Source organism: Amphimedon queenslandica, unplaced genomic scaffold (genome assembly GCF_000090795.2).
Source record: "Amphimedon queenslandica unplaced genomic scaffold, v1.1 AMPQUscaffold_13143, whole genome shotgun sequence".
Lineage (NCBI taxonomy): Eukaryota > Metazoa > Porifera > Demospongiae > Haplosclerida > Niphatidae > Amphimedon > Amphimedon queenslandica.
In genome coordinates, this window is record NW_003546621.1 from 49,906 (window position 1) to 67,172 (window position 17,267).

The 17,267-nt window shown below is 30.9% G+C and overlaps 1 protein-coding gene across 1 annotated transcript; it reads right to left on the minus strand.

Moving 5' to 3' along the window:
- Window positions 1–2,523: 2,523 nt before the first annotated feature.
- LOC109584956 (uncharacterized) lies at window positions 2,524–17,166 on the minus strand. Its single transcript, XM_020000864.1, has 52 exons — window positions 17,023–17,166; window positions 16,879–16,968; window positions 16,288–16,443; window positions 16,030–16,236; window positions 15,633–15,728; window positions 15,241–15,354; window positions 15,084–15,194; window positions 14,767–14,850; window positions 14,586–14,714; window positions 14,414–14,538; window positions 14,169–14,364; window positions 13,893–14,118; window positions 13,831–13,844; window positions 13,747–13,784; window positions 13,547–13,705; window positions 13,015–13,501; window positions 12,743–12,972; window positions 12,482–12,688; window positions 12,264–12,435; window positions 12,153–12,214; window positions 11,724–11,991; window positions 11,591–11,677; window positions 11,424–11,546; window positions 11,170–11,311; window positions 10,849–11,121; window positions 10,128–10,780; window positions 9,910–10,078; window positions 9,635–9,864; window positions 9,303–9,593; window positions 8,395–9,239; window positions 8,253–8,335; window positions 8,134–8,205; window positions 7,973–8,079; window positions 7,784–7,922; window positions 7,522–7,726; window positions 7,216–7,465; window positions 6,063–6,194; window positions 5,910–6,018; window positions 5,704–5,857; window positions 5,500–5,653; window positions 5,370–5,452; window positions 5,136–5,324; window positions 4,189–4,335; window positions 4,024–4,141; window positions 3,751–3,977; window positions 3,618–3,703; window positions 3,424–3,557; window positions 3,289–3,378; window positions 3,151–3,240; window positions 2,928–3,100; window positions 2,661–2,882; window positions 2,524–2,615 (listed from the first exon to the last, which is right to left on the minus strand). The coding sequence occupies exons 1-51, from the start codon at window positions 17,164–17,166 to the stop codon at window positions 2,675–2,677; spliced, it is 9,078 nt and encodes a 3,025-aa protein (XP_019856423.1). The 3' UTR covers window positions 2,524–2,615; window positions 2,661–2,674.
- Between the last annotated feature and the right edge of the window lie 101 nt (window positions 17,167–17,267).

Genomic DNA, 17,267 nt, shown 5'->3' on the forward strand with positions numbered 1-17,267 from the left:
TGATTATCTGGAGGAATTCTGTTTATGAGATCTGCAAGTGATGAATGCTCTTGATGTACAAAATATATTTGTTGGTATTTCTTATCCATGTTATAATTATAAATGCTTCGGACAATAGCATCTGGAGAAGCTATCTGCAACAGCAGTCTTTTACTGATCTCAAGAACCTATTATGTGTAGATACTGTGCTAGCTAAATATCAAAAATACCTTTTCCATATCATTTTCTGAGTCTGCTATATATGTTGCTTGTAATACAACTGCTGCATTTGTGTCTGAACTGTAGCCAATGAATGCATCATCCTTAGTAAATCTACAATGTCAGTAATAATTTCATCAATATACAATGTACAGTACCTTTCAGTCAAAAAAGTTTCAATCCATGTGTCTAACTGATTACAAACATCTTTCTGCCATTGTTGTAATACTGTTGTAGCATCAACAAAATGCTTTTCAAGTCTATTAATAAGAGGAGTTGGGAATTCTTGATAGACTCTTTCTCTCTCTGCAATTAATACCAGCCTGTTTTAAAATTTTGAAACAGTTATAGAGCAGCATGACATAAAACCAACTTAAAGTTAGGATGAACAGTACATTTCATTCTGTTACTCCTGAGACCTAAGTCAACATATCTGTGTCCTCCACTTTTGATGTAGTACTAAAAATATAAATAATGTGGTATATCTAATTTTTAGTCATGTACTTGATTAAGGACATCATACAAGCTCTCATACAAATTTTCTAAGTTCAAGAGTATGACCATACGACCACTTTCCATACAAAGCCTAATTTCACTAATGTTTCTGCAAACCTATAATAGTTTATTTTCAATTAGAACTATTACTTCAGTCTTTTCATACCTGGGCAAACTCTTTGTCCTTGGGAAAACTACTGCCAAACAGAACAAATGGCTCAGCTTGTTGAATACTGCTTTCTGGTGAGGTCTGTGAGGTGTTGAAATCTTGCAAGCACTTTGTCACAATATAATGCTTTAAAACTTGAAGTGAAGAGTAGTTTTGAGTCAAAAATAGAAGATAGCGACTTTCTCTATTATTAACAAATAAATTAAAATGTATGAATTATATCCATAGTCATACCCATGATAAGTCGTTTTTTTATTCGATAAACTTGCACTGATTAAACCAAGAGAAGAGTAATCAGGATTTGTAATGGGGTCATCCTAAATTTTTTGTAAAACAATATGAAAGTTAGTTATCATTAATACTGGAGCAATCAGGTGATATTGAGTGAAACTTTTTTGCTGCTCAGAACTTAATTTCTGCTGATAGGAACAAATCAAAGAAGCCTTTTTATCTAAATTATAAATAATTTGAAACTCTTACATATACTCATAGTATTATACCTTGTGTTGGTATCAATTGAAGATCATATTCATCATATGAACATGTGACCTATTTGTTATGACAGTTTAAATAAAGTGATTATTAAGAGTTTATACCAAGTTTGATTCCATGACTTTAAGCCACAATGAGTTCTTGCAGATGCACTGTAATGAAAACTTGCCCTTCTCTTTTATGTGAATAATAAACTGAGCTGAAACGAATATAAATTTTTAAAAAATTTATGGAGCATACCATTTCTTAACTGATTAGTTGTAAAGACAACATCATCATTTTCATCAATGGACAGAAACTCCCCAGTTGAAAAACATTTTACTATCACAACATCTTTATTCCTGAATTGTTTCTATTATTAAAAATTAAAAAAATTCAGAGCACAAGTATTAAAAACTTACAAACTGACATGGAAAATTTTGTATGATTTTTAATTCATTATCCTACAAATAATGATACCACTAATTTTTGATAATATTTTTTAGTACTTTTAGTTCCTGCAATTGAAATTTAGCAACAGTATCAAACTCATCAAAGCCACTAAAGTTACGTCTCACAGCATGTTCAAGTTGTGGTCTTGTCAGTATAGAACCAGTCTCTTCACTCATCCAGTAGAGCATTTTAATAAGACTGCATAGGTATAAATTTATTGTTAGAAAGTAATTTTACCTGTAAAAGTCTCGAAGTCCAAAGAATTCCCTTTTTTGAAGATCACATATGCTTTTATATGCACTTGCAAGTTCAGTAAAGTAAATCCTTAGCCTATTAAGCACTGGATCATTGTTCCCTTTATCTGAACATATACCACTAAAAATTTTAATATAACTCAACAATTAATGATCATTTTTGTACATGGCACTCTCTTTAAGATCTACAATGCTTGGTTCAGTACGTGTCACCATGATTCCTCTGTTCATCTTAGCAGGATCAAGAGCCCAGTTTGATATACCAATAAATGCCACCCTTTTATCTCTGGAAACACGCTAAGTATTGGAGTACATATATTACTTTTAAAATTAAACAATAATCATTTCACTTGATCATCACTTCCAGATCCTTCAGTTCCATCTTCAAGCAATGGATGCAATGCTTTTAATGGAAGGTAAGGTGATGCTTCAGCTAAACCAACTTCATCCAGTACAACTACTGATACAAATGTTGTTGTGTCTCTTTTTTCCTGAAAGTTCTTGGCATTCACAAATACTTCAGTAATACTAGCAGGAGTTGATAACCCACTGCATTGGTGGGAATGAAGATGGATCTATTGTGAAATAGTAATAAATTATTTACAATATGTTGCACATACTTGTTTGAACTGCTTCATTGTTGTTTTTTTGAATTTTTTCCCTTTAATGAATTCTCGATGATTGCTTTAGCTAACGATTTAGAACTTCCAGGTTTCCCAACAAGAAATAGTGGAACACGCAACTCAATACACACAAACATCATAAATATGTTCTCCCTTAGAGCAGCATTTTTAGCTATATTATTTTCAATTTCCATGCAATCTAATAGTTTTTCTTGATACCTTTTAAAAATAATTTTTAATACTAACAAGACAAGAAAAGCTTACTTTTTTACAATATTTTTATATTGTAGCAAATCAACAAAATGAAGTGGTGGTTTGATGCATCCTAAAACTTTAGTCATAAATGCATCACGTGAAGCCATTCTTGCCAAATATGCTACACTAAGTGCTAGTAATAATGATTGGGTAATTTTGTCCACATTATCGTGACCATTAATCTAAAATTAATCATGGTATGACTTTTAGGACTACCCAGTAGTCTACATACTTGAAACACATCAGTGAATACATCCAAAAAGTATATAAATAGTACAAGAACTCGATCTACATCACGTAAACTCACAAAACTACACTCATCCTATTAGACAATATGGTTCACTTAGAAAATCAAATTGATAATATTTACTTTCATTTGTTTTGAAAAATCTTGGCATTTTGCTAATACTTCACCAATAGCAATCACACAATCATGAGAAACTTCATCTTTTTTTTGAAGCTAAAAAGCTCATAAATTATAGTCATTTTTCTGTTCATTATGCACCTTATTACGTGCCATTTGTAAAATATAGTCCCTTTCAGTTTCATATTTTAATTGCCCAAAATCATAAATCAATGCTTTCATACTGTCGGGTAATTCTAATACTCGATACACTAAATCTCTTAAAGGTATTTCTCCTGTTTAGAATAATAGATAGTATTTGGCAATTGTATTTTAATCTTGTACAAATATTATACCTAATTTTTCTGCATTGTTACTTGCTTCTTCATCTCGCCATCCTAATCCAGCTCCTCTTAATTTCTTTATCATCTCATGAGAATGTCTATAAAAAAATAATAATTTATGAAAATAGAAATGAACTGCAATTACTTTCGATATGGATTACAAGCAGCTACAAACTTCAAAAAAGGAGGAACCAGTTTTCCTCTGCATCTCCCATCACACATAATTTCCTTTATAAGACTAATGACATCACTAGTGTTAGCTTCATCAAAAAACACTACAGTATCAATCTTATGCTTCCTATTTTCCAATGCGGCTGTTTCTGCTTCATTGACACACTGAATAACGTCTTCCTCTGTTGTTCCACCATGAACCTGTCATATTACATAATAGTTTAAAATTAAAAATAATCATTTGCACCTTAAGGATGAACATATTTTTCATTGGTTTGTTGTAAGTCGCAAATTTACACATGAAACGAATTAAATGAGTTTTACCACATCCTGTTTCACCCATTAAAACCACTGGTATTTGGCATCTGAATAAATTAAATAAGTAACCATAATACCTAAACTGTTGTGAAACCTGAATCGTGTCTGAATGGCCATTATTTTTGTTAAATTATCTTGAGTAAGAACATAGGTTTCATCTGGAGATTTAATTTCATCAGTTTTAATGTTCATAAATTCCAATAATCTTTCAATTAGATCTAGTTCATTTTCAGAGCAGTTGCTACAAAAAATAAAAATATTTGTGATTGTAATTAGAGGCTTCATTACATATTACAATTACCAGAAGTGTAATTGTAATTGAGGCTGAAGCCTAAACGGAATATATTTGGAATTATCAGGGTAAATGTTCTCAATCTACCTCAGTAACACTACATGTATAGCTATGAGGGTAGTTCTCCATTTACATTAATTTTTCAGATACATATACATATTCTGATGTTGCACACCTAGTTTAAGCTGATACCAATCACAATTGGATTTTATATAAATTTTTAAAAGTTGCTCAAAAATTATGTACTACAGTACATGATCTTGGGCCAAATTTTGTCAAAAATGGCTATGAAAGAATTCTCCATTTGAAAGTTTGCAAAATTCTGATCAAAAATGGATTTTATAAATTTTTGAAGTTGCTCAAAAATTTGGCCAAAGTCCTGGTACAAAAACTTTGGCCAAATTTTGTCAAAAATGGTAAGGAGAAAATTCTCAATTTTTATAAAAATTTTCTGATACATGTTATGATGATGTGTAAAATTATATTTATTATGAATTTTTATGTTTGCTCCAAAATTGGGCCAAAGACCATGTACTACATTACAAGGAACTTTAGCAAAATTTTGCCAAAAATGGATAAAACAGAATTTTCCATTAAAAATTTTTTTCTGATACACATACATGATCTGATGTTTTACATCTAGTTTGAGCTGATTGAAGTCAAAGTTATGATTCTGAACATTACTCCAATAGGCATGTATAGTGCAGAGGATATTGTATTGTTTAAGATTAGATTTACTATTTACATACCTAGTACTTTGGAGGGGAATTTTTACAGATTTTGTGAGAAAGTCAAACAATTCAGGAGCTATGTCAGCTTTAATTTCTTTTTGAGTATATGTGTCTTGAAGGACAATCTGAGAATTTTTTGTTTCAAATTGAAGACCAACATGAGTGACAGAAGTTCTGTTTTTGTTGAAGAAGAGATATGGATGCATGCTAAAAGATAATTATTAATTAAAGTATGCTTATATTCTCTTATACCTTTCATCCCAACGTCTCCTAGGCACATGTTGGTTAAGAATATTATCAGTACTTTCAGTTGACATTGAAGATGTAGCAAAATCCTATAAAAATTAAACAATTATACATACCAAGAATCATTTTAACTTACACGTGACATTGTTGTCATAAAATCAACAACGAAAGTTCTTAGTCCTGGTACTCTTTTGATGATGTTAGATTGCTCACATGCACTCAACTGTATGTTCAGAAACCAAACAAAGTGACGAACTTCCTTCCATGTTGGAATTGAAATATTGCTATGTCTAAACATTGTTTAGAATTTTTAATAAAAAACCATTATGATGAGTCTAACCTAATAATGGTATCCAGACATTCTCTATCCGACCCTTCTAGTGTACCAACAAATATGAATTTTTCAAGTTTGGAATATTCTTCCAGCTCCAACAATCGCAAGTATTGATAAACTCTTTGATACATAGGAGTTCGAAGCTCAATTGCAACTGAGTCTGAAATTATGAGACATAATAACCAAAATGTATAAAAGCAAGCTTAGCTAACCCTCAGTCATTAAATCACATAATTGTTTGGGAGTTGGACATTCCGTATTAGGGAACAACTTTAGTAGGTTTATAACTCTTCTGGTCTGAGAAAACTCCCAAATATAAGACTAGAAAATAAAGTAATATATAATTAACTATGAGATTAGTTTACTTTAGTTGAGGGTAATGTCAATTCAATTGCATATAGTTGGGAAGGATGGGTTCTCCAAACATTTCCTTTAGAGTCAGTCAATCCACCAAGTATCAGAAGACTGAATATAATGTCATCAATACTTCGAAGCACCTATCATAAATTGATTAGAATGATATACGGTATTCCTTACACAATTAAGTATTTTAAGTGGCTACTTGCAGAGCCTGAAATTACATTCAAACTTGTTCCTGAACATAGCTTAATTTGATCTGTCACTTCAGTAAAACGATTGGACAGGAATTTTGGCATAGTCTTCATGTAGCCTTTTGTCATTGGATTGTCAAGTTGCTCAAAAATTGGGAATAATACCCTTATTAGTGTTACTAAGTAGGATTCATAGTGCAGAGTCTTTGGCCAAATTTTGCCAAAAATGACTGGCAGAGAATTCTTGATTTTTATACTTTTTTGATACACATACATGTTTTTATGTTGCCTATCAACTTTGAGCTGATTCTGATCAAACTGGATTTTTTTACAATGGTTGACATTTTACATAGCCTGTAAAGGGATGGCACAATAATTTTGTGGCTGTAAAATGGTAAAGCCCCAAAACCACAAAGCCACAAAAAGAAAGCACCCCAAAAATAACCCGTTATACAGTATCAACTTTGAGCTGGGTTGAAACAAATTTGTATTTTTTAATGAATTTTAATATTGTTTCAAAATGCCTTCTACTATACTTTAATTAAACTATTCATGAAGCATGCCGTTTAGCTAGCATGCTTGTAGAAACATAATTAACATAATTTATTGATTATTATGTTAAATTGCTTTTAATAATTAATTGAAATTTATAATATTATTTTAAGAATTACATTTGTTTAGGCAAATTGGTAGACAATACAAAGTCTGGTCGGACAATTGAGCCAAATGATCAGAAAATGTCTGATGTCTGACTGTAATAAATTCCCTCATAAAATAATGAATAAATTTTAAACTAAGCAATTTTAATAGCTTGTTGTGAAAATCAAATTTTTTTACACAATTTTTTCTAATTCCTATGCTTTTTGTCTATATCATAATTTTTAACAAGGACCAAATTTTAAACCGAAATAATGGCTATTAAAAATGGCTTAATTGTATACACATAAGCTAGAAAATAGAAACTAACCCTTATAGGAATATCTAAGTGAATAATGCAAGATTTTAAGTCAGAGCCTTCCTTCAATAGCATTGAGAGAACTTCATCTGCAGTCACTACAGGCCCATGCAGTGGAAGAGTAACTATAGCTTTCTGAGTTTGATTTTCTGTTATTAACCCATTCACTCTAAACACCTTTACAAGCTTGTCCTTCAATTTTCTAACTGATAATGATTTTCCAACTCCTGCTTGTTTTGATGTAAAAACTCTTACTTGCGAGCTTTTAGTGATGTAATAGATAACTTCATTGATAAATCTATTATAAAATTTACTCACCTTTCAGTATCAACATCAGCTGCATTAACATGTGCAATATAGCTTTTCCTCTTAATTTTAATTATATTCTGCCACAAAAATTTCTCTAATTGTTCCATATCTTCATCTGTTGGAAGATTCCATTCTCTTCTATATGAATAGAGACGAGAAATGACATTTGATTTCCCTTCCTCTTCATTGCTACATATAATCACAAGTTTATACCCTATAAAACAATTTTCAGAATTGCTGCAATTGTTATAAATTTTTGTTGCAAATATACCTTCGTTTCCTTGGGACAGATACTTTAGTAAGTCTAATGATTCTTCAGCAATAAGGTACGGTAGTTTTTCACCATGAAGTAAACAATAAATCTGATTATTCTTTTGATTACTGAGTACCCTCATCCAGAATATAGTAACCTATCATAGATATTATTATGTTTCACAATTATAATTCTTTCTATAGCTACTTCTTCAAGTGTAGTAGATTCGGAACAAGTAAAAACTTCATCAAAGGTAGGTAAAGAGTTATTGTCACCAGCAGAATAAATTTGTAAAGTGCAAATAAATATGTTGTCTAACAATAACAATAAAGTTTATATATATATCATAAAGCAATTATTATTAATACCTGCAGAAGTTATAACTAGGTTAGGCACCCCTTGTTCAAATGGCTTCAAAAAATGTCTCTCTTTTAGATATTCTATAACACAGGTATTGATTCAAAACTATTCATAATAATTATTATACCTTGCCGAGCAGCAATGATTTGTAAGCACCTTCCCAAATTTTCCAATGAAACAAAATCAGTTTCATCAGCAACACTAGTTGTTCTAGAATAAATAATCATAATAAATATTTAAAATTATAATTACCATAACTTCAAAAATACCTTTCAAATATACTGTTCTCCATTCTTTTAAAGAAATACTTTGCCACATGATTGATATCAATATCATTAAAGCCTTCTGGTGAAGAATGACACAAGGTGGTATCAGTGGCAGATTCAGTTGTAGAAAGTGGGTTCTTTTTGGTTTCAACATGATTTACCATCCATTCTTTTTGATATTTATCAGTATCATCATCAGTCAACTCATCATACCATTCCATCATATCAAAAATATCTGTAATATTTTGGTTAAGAAGTGCTTCAAGAATTAAATACTCTGGATACCCCAATACATCTGCTTCTTCATAAAGCTTATTCATACAATCATCACTTCGAACTTTGGCCAAAGACTGAGAAACTTTTGAAATCTCTTCAGGCTCAATATTTGTTTCTACTGATTGGACAGGTGGTGGTGCTGATTCTGTTGTAGTGAATTCTTCTTTAACACTTAAACTTTCATCATCAAGAGAAACATCTCCTTTCAATGCTTTTCTAACAATAAGTTCAGATTCTAAAGGCTTCCCAATTGTACTGTTCAATAAGTGAAATACTTGAAGGCTAATTTCATGGTTCTCATCTTGATCAACTTTTGTCAATTCTTCCCTTAGAACAATGAGTTGATTGGTTTTGTAATAATTAAGCTCAGAGTATTGATGTCTACATCTCCAAACATAACCTATCCATTTGCTAAGAGTTTGCTCAAGCTCTTCTATTTGTTTATCAAGACTTGCTAGATCACTCACAAAATCAGAACATGCAAGTGTTCTCTGCCATACTAAGTACTTCATGTGACCATATTCTTTTAGCTTTTGAACCACATCACAAATTTGACAAACTCTACTTAACATCTATGAAAGTTTTGGACAAATTTTAAAAGTACAACATACTTGAAATGGTTTTCAATTAATTACCTCTTGAAATAAATTTTTGGCATCCACCCATTTTGATGTTTGACGAGTTATTAGAACAAGCTTACTTTCAATCTCATGTAAGTCATCAAGTGTCCAGAACTTCTTTGAAATATGAGGATCAACTGAATTGATTGTCAGTGACACTGTGCATTCTTGTACATCTTTAGTGGTTGATACTGTATACTCTCCGTGTTCATTAAGATCATTGAGTTGCTTTACAGTTCCTTGTTCTCCAGCTCCTTGTAGCTGTCCAATGAATTTATACCATTCGACATTGGAGATACATGATTTCTAAAAATAATTCAAATTAGGAATCAAAGCATTATTAATACCGTTAAGGTAAGTGGGTCACCGTGTGTTTTTAGTGACTCCCATGTTTGTTGAAAAAGTGCTTGAATTGTGTCAACATCTTGAGCTTCAGTAGTGGAATCTAGTTGATAGAGCAAAGGGTAAAATTTTCCACACAATTCAGACAAATCAATCAATCGATCTTGCATTTCAGCTCCATCTCCAGCAACAATATCAAGTGCAATTTGAATAAATCTTTCCATTTCACTGACATCTGTAAATCTTCTAGTCATTACTTTCTTAAAGGATACTAACTTACCTTTACTTTTACTTTTAATAAATGACCTTAAATCTTTGCACTGTCCTAACTCTTTCACAGACTCCTTTATTTCAGCATCAACGAGTCTGATTTTCTTTAAAAATAATAAAACTTTATTATCATCATCAGTGACAGATTTAAGCATCTGTTGAAGAAGTTCATGAATACCCTACATTAAAATATTAAATTGTCTTTCATAATTTATATTAATCAGTTACTTGTTTTGAAAAGCGATAAATTGGTGACTGATTTAAATCGTAAGCTTTTATGATTTCCATTAAGTAATCAGCTTCGGCAGAAAGTGCTTGAACATTGCTCCAGTCAGTTATTTTCTTTCCAAGCTTTTTTACCCACTGCATGTTTAAAGGTTCAGACTCTATAAATGTTGCTAGCTTATGTATATCATTTTGAATAGAGAGATCAGCTAATAAGCCAATATCCTTAGTACACTGTGCATGACACTTCTCAACAGCAGATAGAAGTCTTTCTATAGTTTTTTCAGAATCAGCAGATTCTGTGCTTCCAAAAAGCGAACTAAGGTTACTTAATGTAATGGTTTCTTCTTTCAATTCATCTGCAACTGTGCAGCAGTGGTCAAATAGAGGTACCCAAAAAGACTCACACACATCTTCCAATGATGATTCCTGAGTTACACTTTTTTCCAGTTGCTTCTTTTTGTAATAAAAAATATCGTTTTTAAATCCCTCTGAATTCATAACAGCAAACTGGACTAGCATTGGTGTGATCATTTTAGCTTCAGGAAATAGGGGGAAATCCCACTCTCCATCATCATAGTTACAAAGAGATTTTATAAGGTATTCCTGATGATTTTTTAACAGATCATTAGCTTTAACCAACAGACTAGATAAGCCTATAACAATGAATGACATACACAAATAAAAACACCAATATAATCTATCACTAGATATAAGCTTATACCTTCAGGAATTGAAGAGGCGAATTCTTTTACAAGAAGCAAAAATATTTTTAATGTATGAACTCTTTTGTTTGCAAATCTCATATCATCAAGAAATCTATGTTGATCTACAGATAATGTAGACATCATTTGGACTATACATGCATTCCATTTCATTTTCAGGTGTAACAACATTTCAACAGTTACATTTCCAGATTTTATATCACTACATAAGTCTTCTAGAATACCTCTAACATGCTTACATATTCTTTGAGGCTCATCAGACTGTATATTACCTATAGGTAATTAAATAAAATATATCATGGCAACAACTTATATCATACTTAATCCTTTTAATATGACAGGCCACATATCCCATTCAAAAAGAGTGTTAATATCATTTGGCAAAGAAGGAAATTTTACATCAATAAGATGTGTCAAAATACTCTGTGTTTTTACTGATCCCCCAGCAACAAGTTGCAGGTCCTAAAATAATTAATGTAAAGCCCAACATACATTATGCAACATTTGGTGTGCAAACAAATGTTGCATAGTGTATGTTGGGCTTAATGATAAATGCATGTACAGAATTCCATGCCTTGTCTGTAGCTGAAGAAATATGGGCCACCAAGCAATCTCTTGTAACATCAATAATGTCATGATCAGTCACTAGAGTAGTTAACTTATTAAATAATTTTACCATTAATTCAAATGATTGGATCTGTAAAATATTATAATTATACAGTTAGTCTATGAAATAAATACTTTATCAAAGCGAGCAAACACTGTTTCTTGAATAATTTTTTTCCATTCTAAACTATTATCAGCAAAAGAATACATGTCAGCCCAAAACTACAAATATAGTATTTAATGAGCATTAAAACTATTATTTACATACCTGGTACTCTTTTTGAACACCTGTCTCACGTCCATACGAAAATTTTTCACCAATATTGACAATAGCCCAATTTCTAATAAATGGAACAACATGCTGAAGTTGTTCTTTCTTTTTACTACTATCCAAACCATCAACTGCAAGCAATAAAAGCTTCAGTGTTGCTACAACAGCATTTTTTCCTTTTTGTCCAAGGGCATGAAGTGTTACTGCAATGAAATCCAATGAGTTGAACAAAAATTTGAGGCAATTTAATAGATCGGGGTGAACACTATAAATTATAATAAGTCATAAAATTACAGTGAGAGGCATTCAAAAAAGTTCAAACACATATAACCTTTTTAAATACACAATTTCATTATTTTATATTGCAATAAAATTTGTGATCAGGTACCAAAAAGTATAATTATTATATAAAAATTTTGGACTTACTTGAGATTGTCCTTTGTCTGCCATAACAGAGAAATTACTTCAGTGATTTCTTCAACATTTGCCTTATTTTATAATAAAATTACAAAATCTCATAATAATCATAATTATTACTTTACTCTTTAATTTCACCCCAAGATCAACAAGTATGATTTGCAAAGCTACATACTTCATCAAATAACTAAAATGTGCAACTTTAGATGACATCTTGACCAACTGTATTTGCAGTAAGGGATCTTTTTCAATTTGAACTGGTTCCAATTGAGTAATTGCATTAATAAGGTCACTGTATACATACAATAATTAAAGCATTAACCATGATAGTGTTATACCTGCTATTTATTGACAAAGGCAGTATTCGTTTATCTTTTCCCTCAATCATTTGAGAAAGCAAATCAGCATCATAATTAAGTTGAATTAAAGAAGAATTGCTAAATTCTTCACAAAACCAGTGATAAAGAGGCAATACTTTCAGGACATATGGAAAGCTTCTTAAAGGAGCCTTTGATATGCATACATGTAAAGATTCAATAAACCATCTGCATTAATTAAGAAAATAATAATGAATATAATTACATCTAATTAAATTTTACTTTGAAGTATTAATTGCACTTTTAACAATCTCAAACTCCAAGTAACATGATTTAGTACTGTCATAATTTACTGTCATTGTTGAGAGAAGCGTAGTAATTACTTCTGGCGTCAGTCTCTTTGGAGATATTTTTACCAGACATCGACATAATACTATCCCAGAAATAATTTTTGAAGGATAATCACAAGTTTCAACTTGGGCTAATAAGCATTCTAATTGACTTTGAATTATCTGCACATGTATAAAGTAAAATAGTATTAATGATTCTTATACCTGAGAAGCATTTGAATTATAAAAAGCCATTTCTTCATTAATACTATTAGTGTCAACTTTGTATGCTTTTGATAAGCACTGATGAACAGACAGAATCTTTTCACAGACTAAAACAGCATCTCCAATTTCACACTGCTTAATATTATCATATTCTTTTCCCAAATGTGCTTGTGCACAAAAATCTAAACTATGTGAACTGGCAGGTAATTTTAATGTTGTCCCATGCCACCATTTGCTGAGTCTTCCTTGCTCTTTATCAGGTACCTGAGGATAGATACAACTATCAAAAACCTCTTTTTTATCTATATTTCGAGGTACGTCCAATACTCTGTAACAGCAAGATGCTTCTTCATATTGTGGCTTCTGAATGAATATTAGCTCTGCTGGTGTCTTGTAATAAGGAAATAATAAGTATTTATAATACAACTTTTGAAAGCTCCGTTTAATAGCCACTCCACATGACATTATTGAATATTCTGGTTCAATACTATGTTATTAAAATGTTGAAAAAATACATAATAATTCTACTAACTTTGAAGGACGAAATTCTAATTTTAAGATATGTTCACCATGGTTTGGGATGTAAAATGCCATGGCAATGTAGAAATTTGTATTTTCTTCAAGTTTCCAATCCTCTTTTCTTACTATGACTTTAAAATTGAAAGTTGTATGTGTACTTAATAAATCATTTCTAAAACAGCAAAAATTAAAGTACAAAAAATTGGTTCTTACCCTTGAGGTTTTATTAAATCCCTTAATTGAGGAGGATACTATAAAATTTTAAGTGTCAATTATACAAATTATTAAGTTATGTACCATATCTCTCTTATCTACATGGTAAAAAGTGTAAAGTTATTTATGTTAATGCCAATGTTTACCAAATAATGAGCTAGCTGCCTCTTGTATTTCTTTTATCAATGCATTCACCTGGATTATTACAGTTTCTAAGTTTTCTTTGCTACATTTAGAGCAATAAATATCTAACATCAATGATTTTTTGAAACTAGATATTTGCTCATTTAAACTTCCAATGTCATCCATAGATTGAGAAAACTCTAATGCATTTGTAAGAGCTGTTATTGATGCCTCTTCATATTCATTCATCTAGGAGATATATAATGTCAGTTATTTGTGATTAAATTGACTGGCTTTACTTTGTCATAACGCTCACTGATAGATTGATATGATATGTCTATCTGTTTCAAAAAAGCAAGACTGTCTAAACAATTTTGAGAATAATTTATTATAGCAAGGAGATCTGAATTAGGATTAGACTGTTGTATTTTGCTTTGATCTAACAACTTAATTTTTTTTCTAAAATTATTCAATTGGATATCATGAAATTCTGACCTATAATTATTAATAAACTTAGCACTGAACAATTGTGCACAGCACTTACTCTAATGCAACTGCAAAGTCCTGAACAAGTTTAATTCGAACTTTAGCTGGTTCACCACCATTAAACCAGAAACTGTTACAGTTCTTCACAAATTTGTGAAAGCTTTCAAGAATTTGACATAGTTTCTATGGAAATACTAATTAATATATATCGCAGAGTTATAATAATATACCTCATAAAAACTTGGAAAATCAGATGATTCAATAAAAGATACAGATAAAATTTTTTTGAGTTCAGCTGCTGTTTTTTTATTATCAACTAATTTTTTCCTCTTTTGAATGTTGTTCTTTATAATTTCCATCTATAAAAAGTATGCATTATTATGTATATTACAATAAAATTAGCAATCATACTTTTTCAACAGCATCTTTAGATAACTGTTTTAAAACAGCAGTAGCATATAATGGAAAATAATGACAAAAATAGTCTAGATACACCTACAAATATTTATAATTGATAAGCAGTAATTCCAAGCATTCTAGCTGTTATCACCAAACTGCTAAAAATTAAATACTACTATACATCATTTCAGAGCAATAAATTTGTACATCTTTTTAAACAAGACTGATACATATTTTATCTAGAAGCTATGAATTATCAAACCTGTGTAAAACATTGCTCTTTAAAATAATGATTAGCAGGTTGGTAATGTATTGGCTAAAATACTAACATTATTGATGCATGCATCACTTGCAATCCATGAAACCAATGAATAGAAGCCAGTGAGATTAATCAAATTTTCATCCTTGGATACAACTCCAAATTGATAAAAGTGAAGACACTGAATAAGTAATAAATTTGTAATTATTACAATCTGCAGCAAATACCAGTAAGGTTCCTTTAGTCAAGATCTCAGCACAATCAATTGCTTCAGTGATCTTTGCTAAGTATTCACTAAAACTGGCAGCATCAAAAGCTAAACTGATCCTTTGTTCAAGGTCCTAAACAGAGAAGCTGTAAATTTTAGCACCTTTTATAAATAAACTATTAAGCATGCATATTTTCAAAAATATACATTAGGACAAATGCAATAAGCAAAACATTATATTTTTCAAAATTACATTAGGATGGTGATAACCAATCCTCACCAGCTTACTTTTTAAAAATGTATTGCAAAGTCTGAGGCACAAATAAAAATTGTAAAATTAAAAAAACTATATGTGTGTGGTTCATGAAAGTCCAACAAATGCATTATGACAAATGAGATGATATGGCTTACATAAAAAGTTTGTACAGTTGTCACTACACAATCAAGGTAATTTGGTTTGATTTTCTCTGGTAATACAGAAAGTATTTCAGTTTTTCGAATTAGTACCTATTGGAAGAAAAAGTCAGATTTCACTAAAAATACATGATAAATTCCATCCATATAGCCTGGTAAGTGGTAAGTAATGGTAATGCCTAAAAATATCATGATAATGTGCACCCTTGAAATGATGTAGTCTAAGAGGTTAGATCTTGTAGAGGGTTAAGGTACCTAATTAATTTTTTTAATTTTTTAAATAATAGCATAGCTAATTATAAGGTTATAGCTTACAATGTGAGTGTGTAGCTCAAAATATTCCTTGTATGTTACTGAACTATACAATATTTATACCAAGACAAATTATATTTACCTCGACCTTTTTTTCTATTGCTTCTAGTCTTTTTTCCATAGTAGATCTTAATAAATTGCAGGATGATTGTACAGCTGTAAATGCTGCTTCACGAAGCATTTTAATACTTTTAGTACTAGGATATTTTTGAAAAGCTTCCAACTGCTTTTTTATCAATTCGTTTAAATCATTGAATGCCACTTCAATATTAACATCAAATTTAAGTACCTGTGTATAAAATATATAATATGTGCCCATGCAGAAAAATTTAAGTCATACTTTGCCAAAAGTAACAATTTTCATGATACAATCATAGTACTGACAATATTTTTTCTCAATGATATCAAAGAAATCATTTGGCTGTTTCAAACTCCTTATAAAGTCATTAGTCAAGGGTGATAATTGCTTGAAAGTTAAATTAATAACTTTCATTTCCTATACAACAAACAAAATAATATTGTCTAAAAATGCAGAATAAATTAAGTTTAGTAACATTGCACGCTTTTAATATGCTCCAATAAGTTGCTGCTACAATTTACTATGACAGGCAAAGACAGGTATAAATTTTGACTCTTAATTCTATCATAGTTCAATGCCCATGCATGCAAATATGAGGATAATGTGGGTGAATTTCTTTTGGAGTTTAGTTTCTTTGTGGATTGAATATCTTCCAAAATGAAAAAGGCATTCTTCAATGTGGGCTGTGCATGTGCATACAAATGCATGGCTGCAGCTCAAAACTCTTAAAACCTGCCTATTTTTGTTTTATTATTACTAGATTAGTGCAGTTATATCTATAGTCTATACTGAGATGATAAATATACCCAACCTGGTTAAACAATCCTATCAAGTTTAAACATTATATGATACCTCAATTGTTGTTAGAGATTTAGGTCTAGATTTTGCTGCCAGTTGTGGATCTCCTAGGAGAGATGTAACTATAGAAATAGCCATTTGCAACTAAAGGGTTTAGAATCATGAGCAATAAAGTATCATGACCGGGTATTGTAGTACTTTGTTTCTGTCATAACGGTTTTCTGATTTAGTACTTGGATTGCCACCCGCACCACCACTACTGGCTCGATCATTGCTGCTGCTACCACTACCTCGAGCACCCTGATTTCCGTCACCGCCACCAACACCATTTTTAGTAGCCATAACGAGTATCTAATAACCCTGTAGCTAGATTTATCTCGAAATTTAGCAAGCTTTTTGGTTTTTATATTTAAGGCAGTTTAGCCTCTCCCACACAAAGTCGC

What these genes read in the sequence shown, in the direction of transcription:
- LOC109584956 (XM_020000864.1), bottom strand. Translation starts at nt 17,166, where the DNA reads ATGGCTACTAAAAATGGTGTTGGTGGCGGTGACGGAAATCAGGGTGCT. An exon ending in AAATTGTTACTTTTGGCAAA is followed by an intron (nt 16,237 to 16,287) that starts GTATGACTTAAA and finishes TTTTATACACAG; the next exon opens with GTACTTAAATTTGATGTTAA. An exon ending in CGCCTCTTCAATTCCTGAAG is followed by an intron (nt 10,781 to 10,848) that starts GTATAAGCTTAT and finishes TCATTGTTATAG; the next exon opens with GCTTATCTAGTCTGTTGGTT.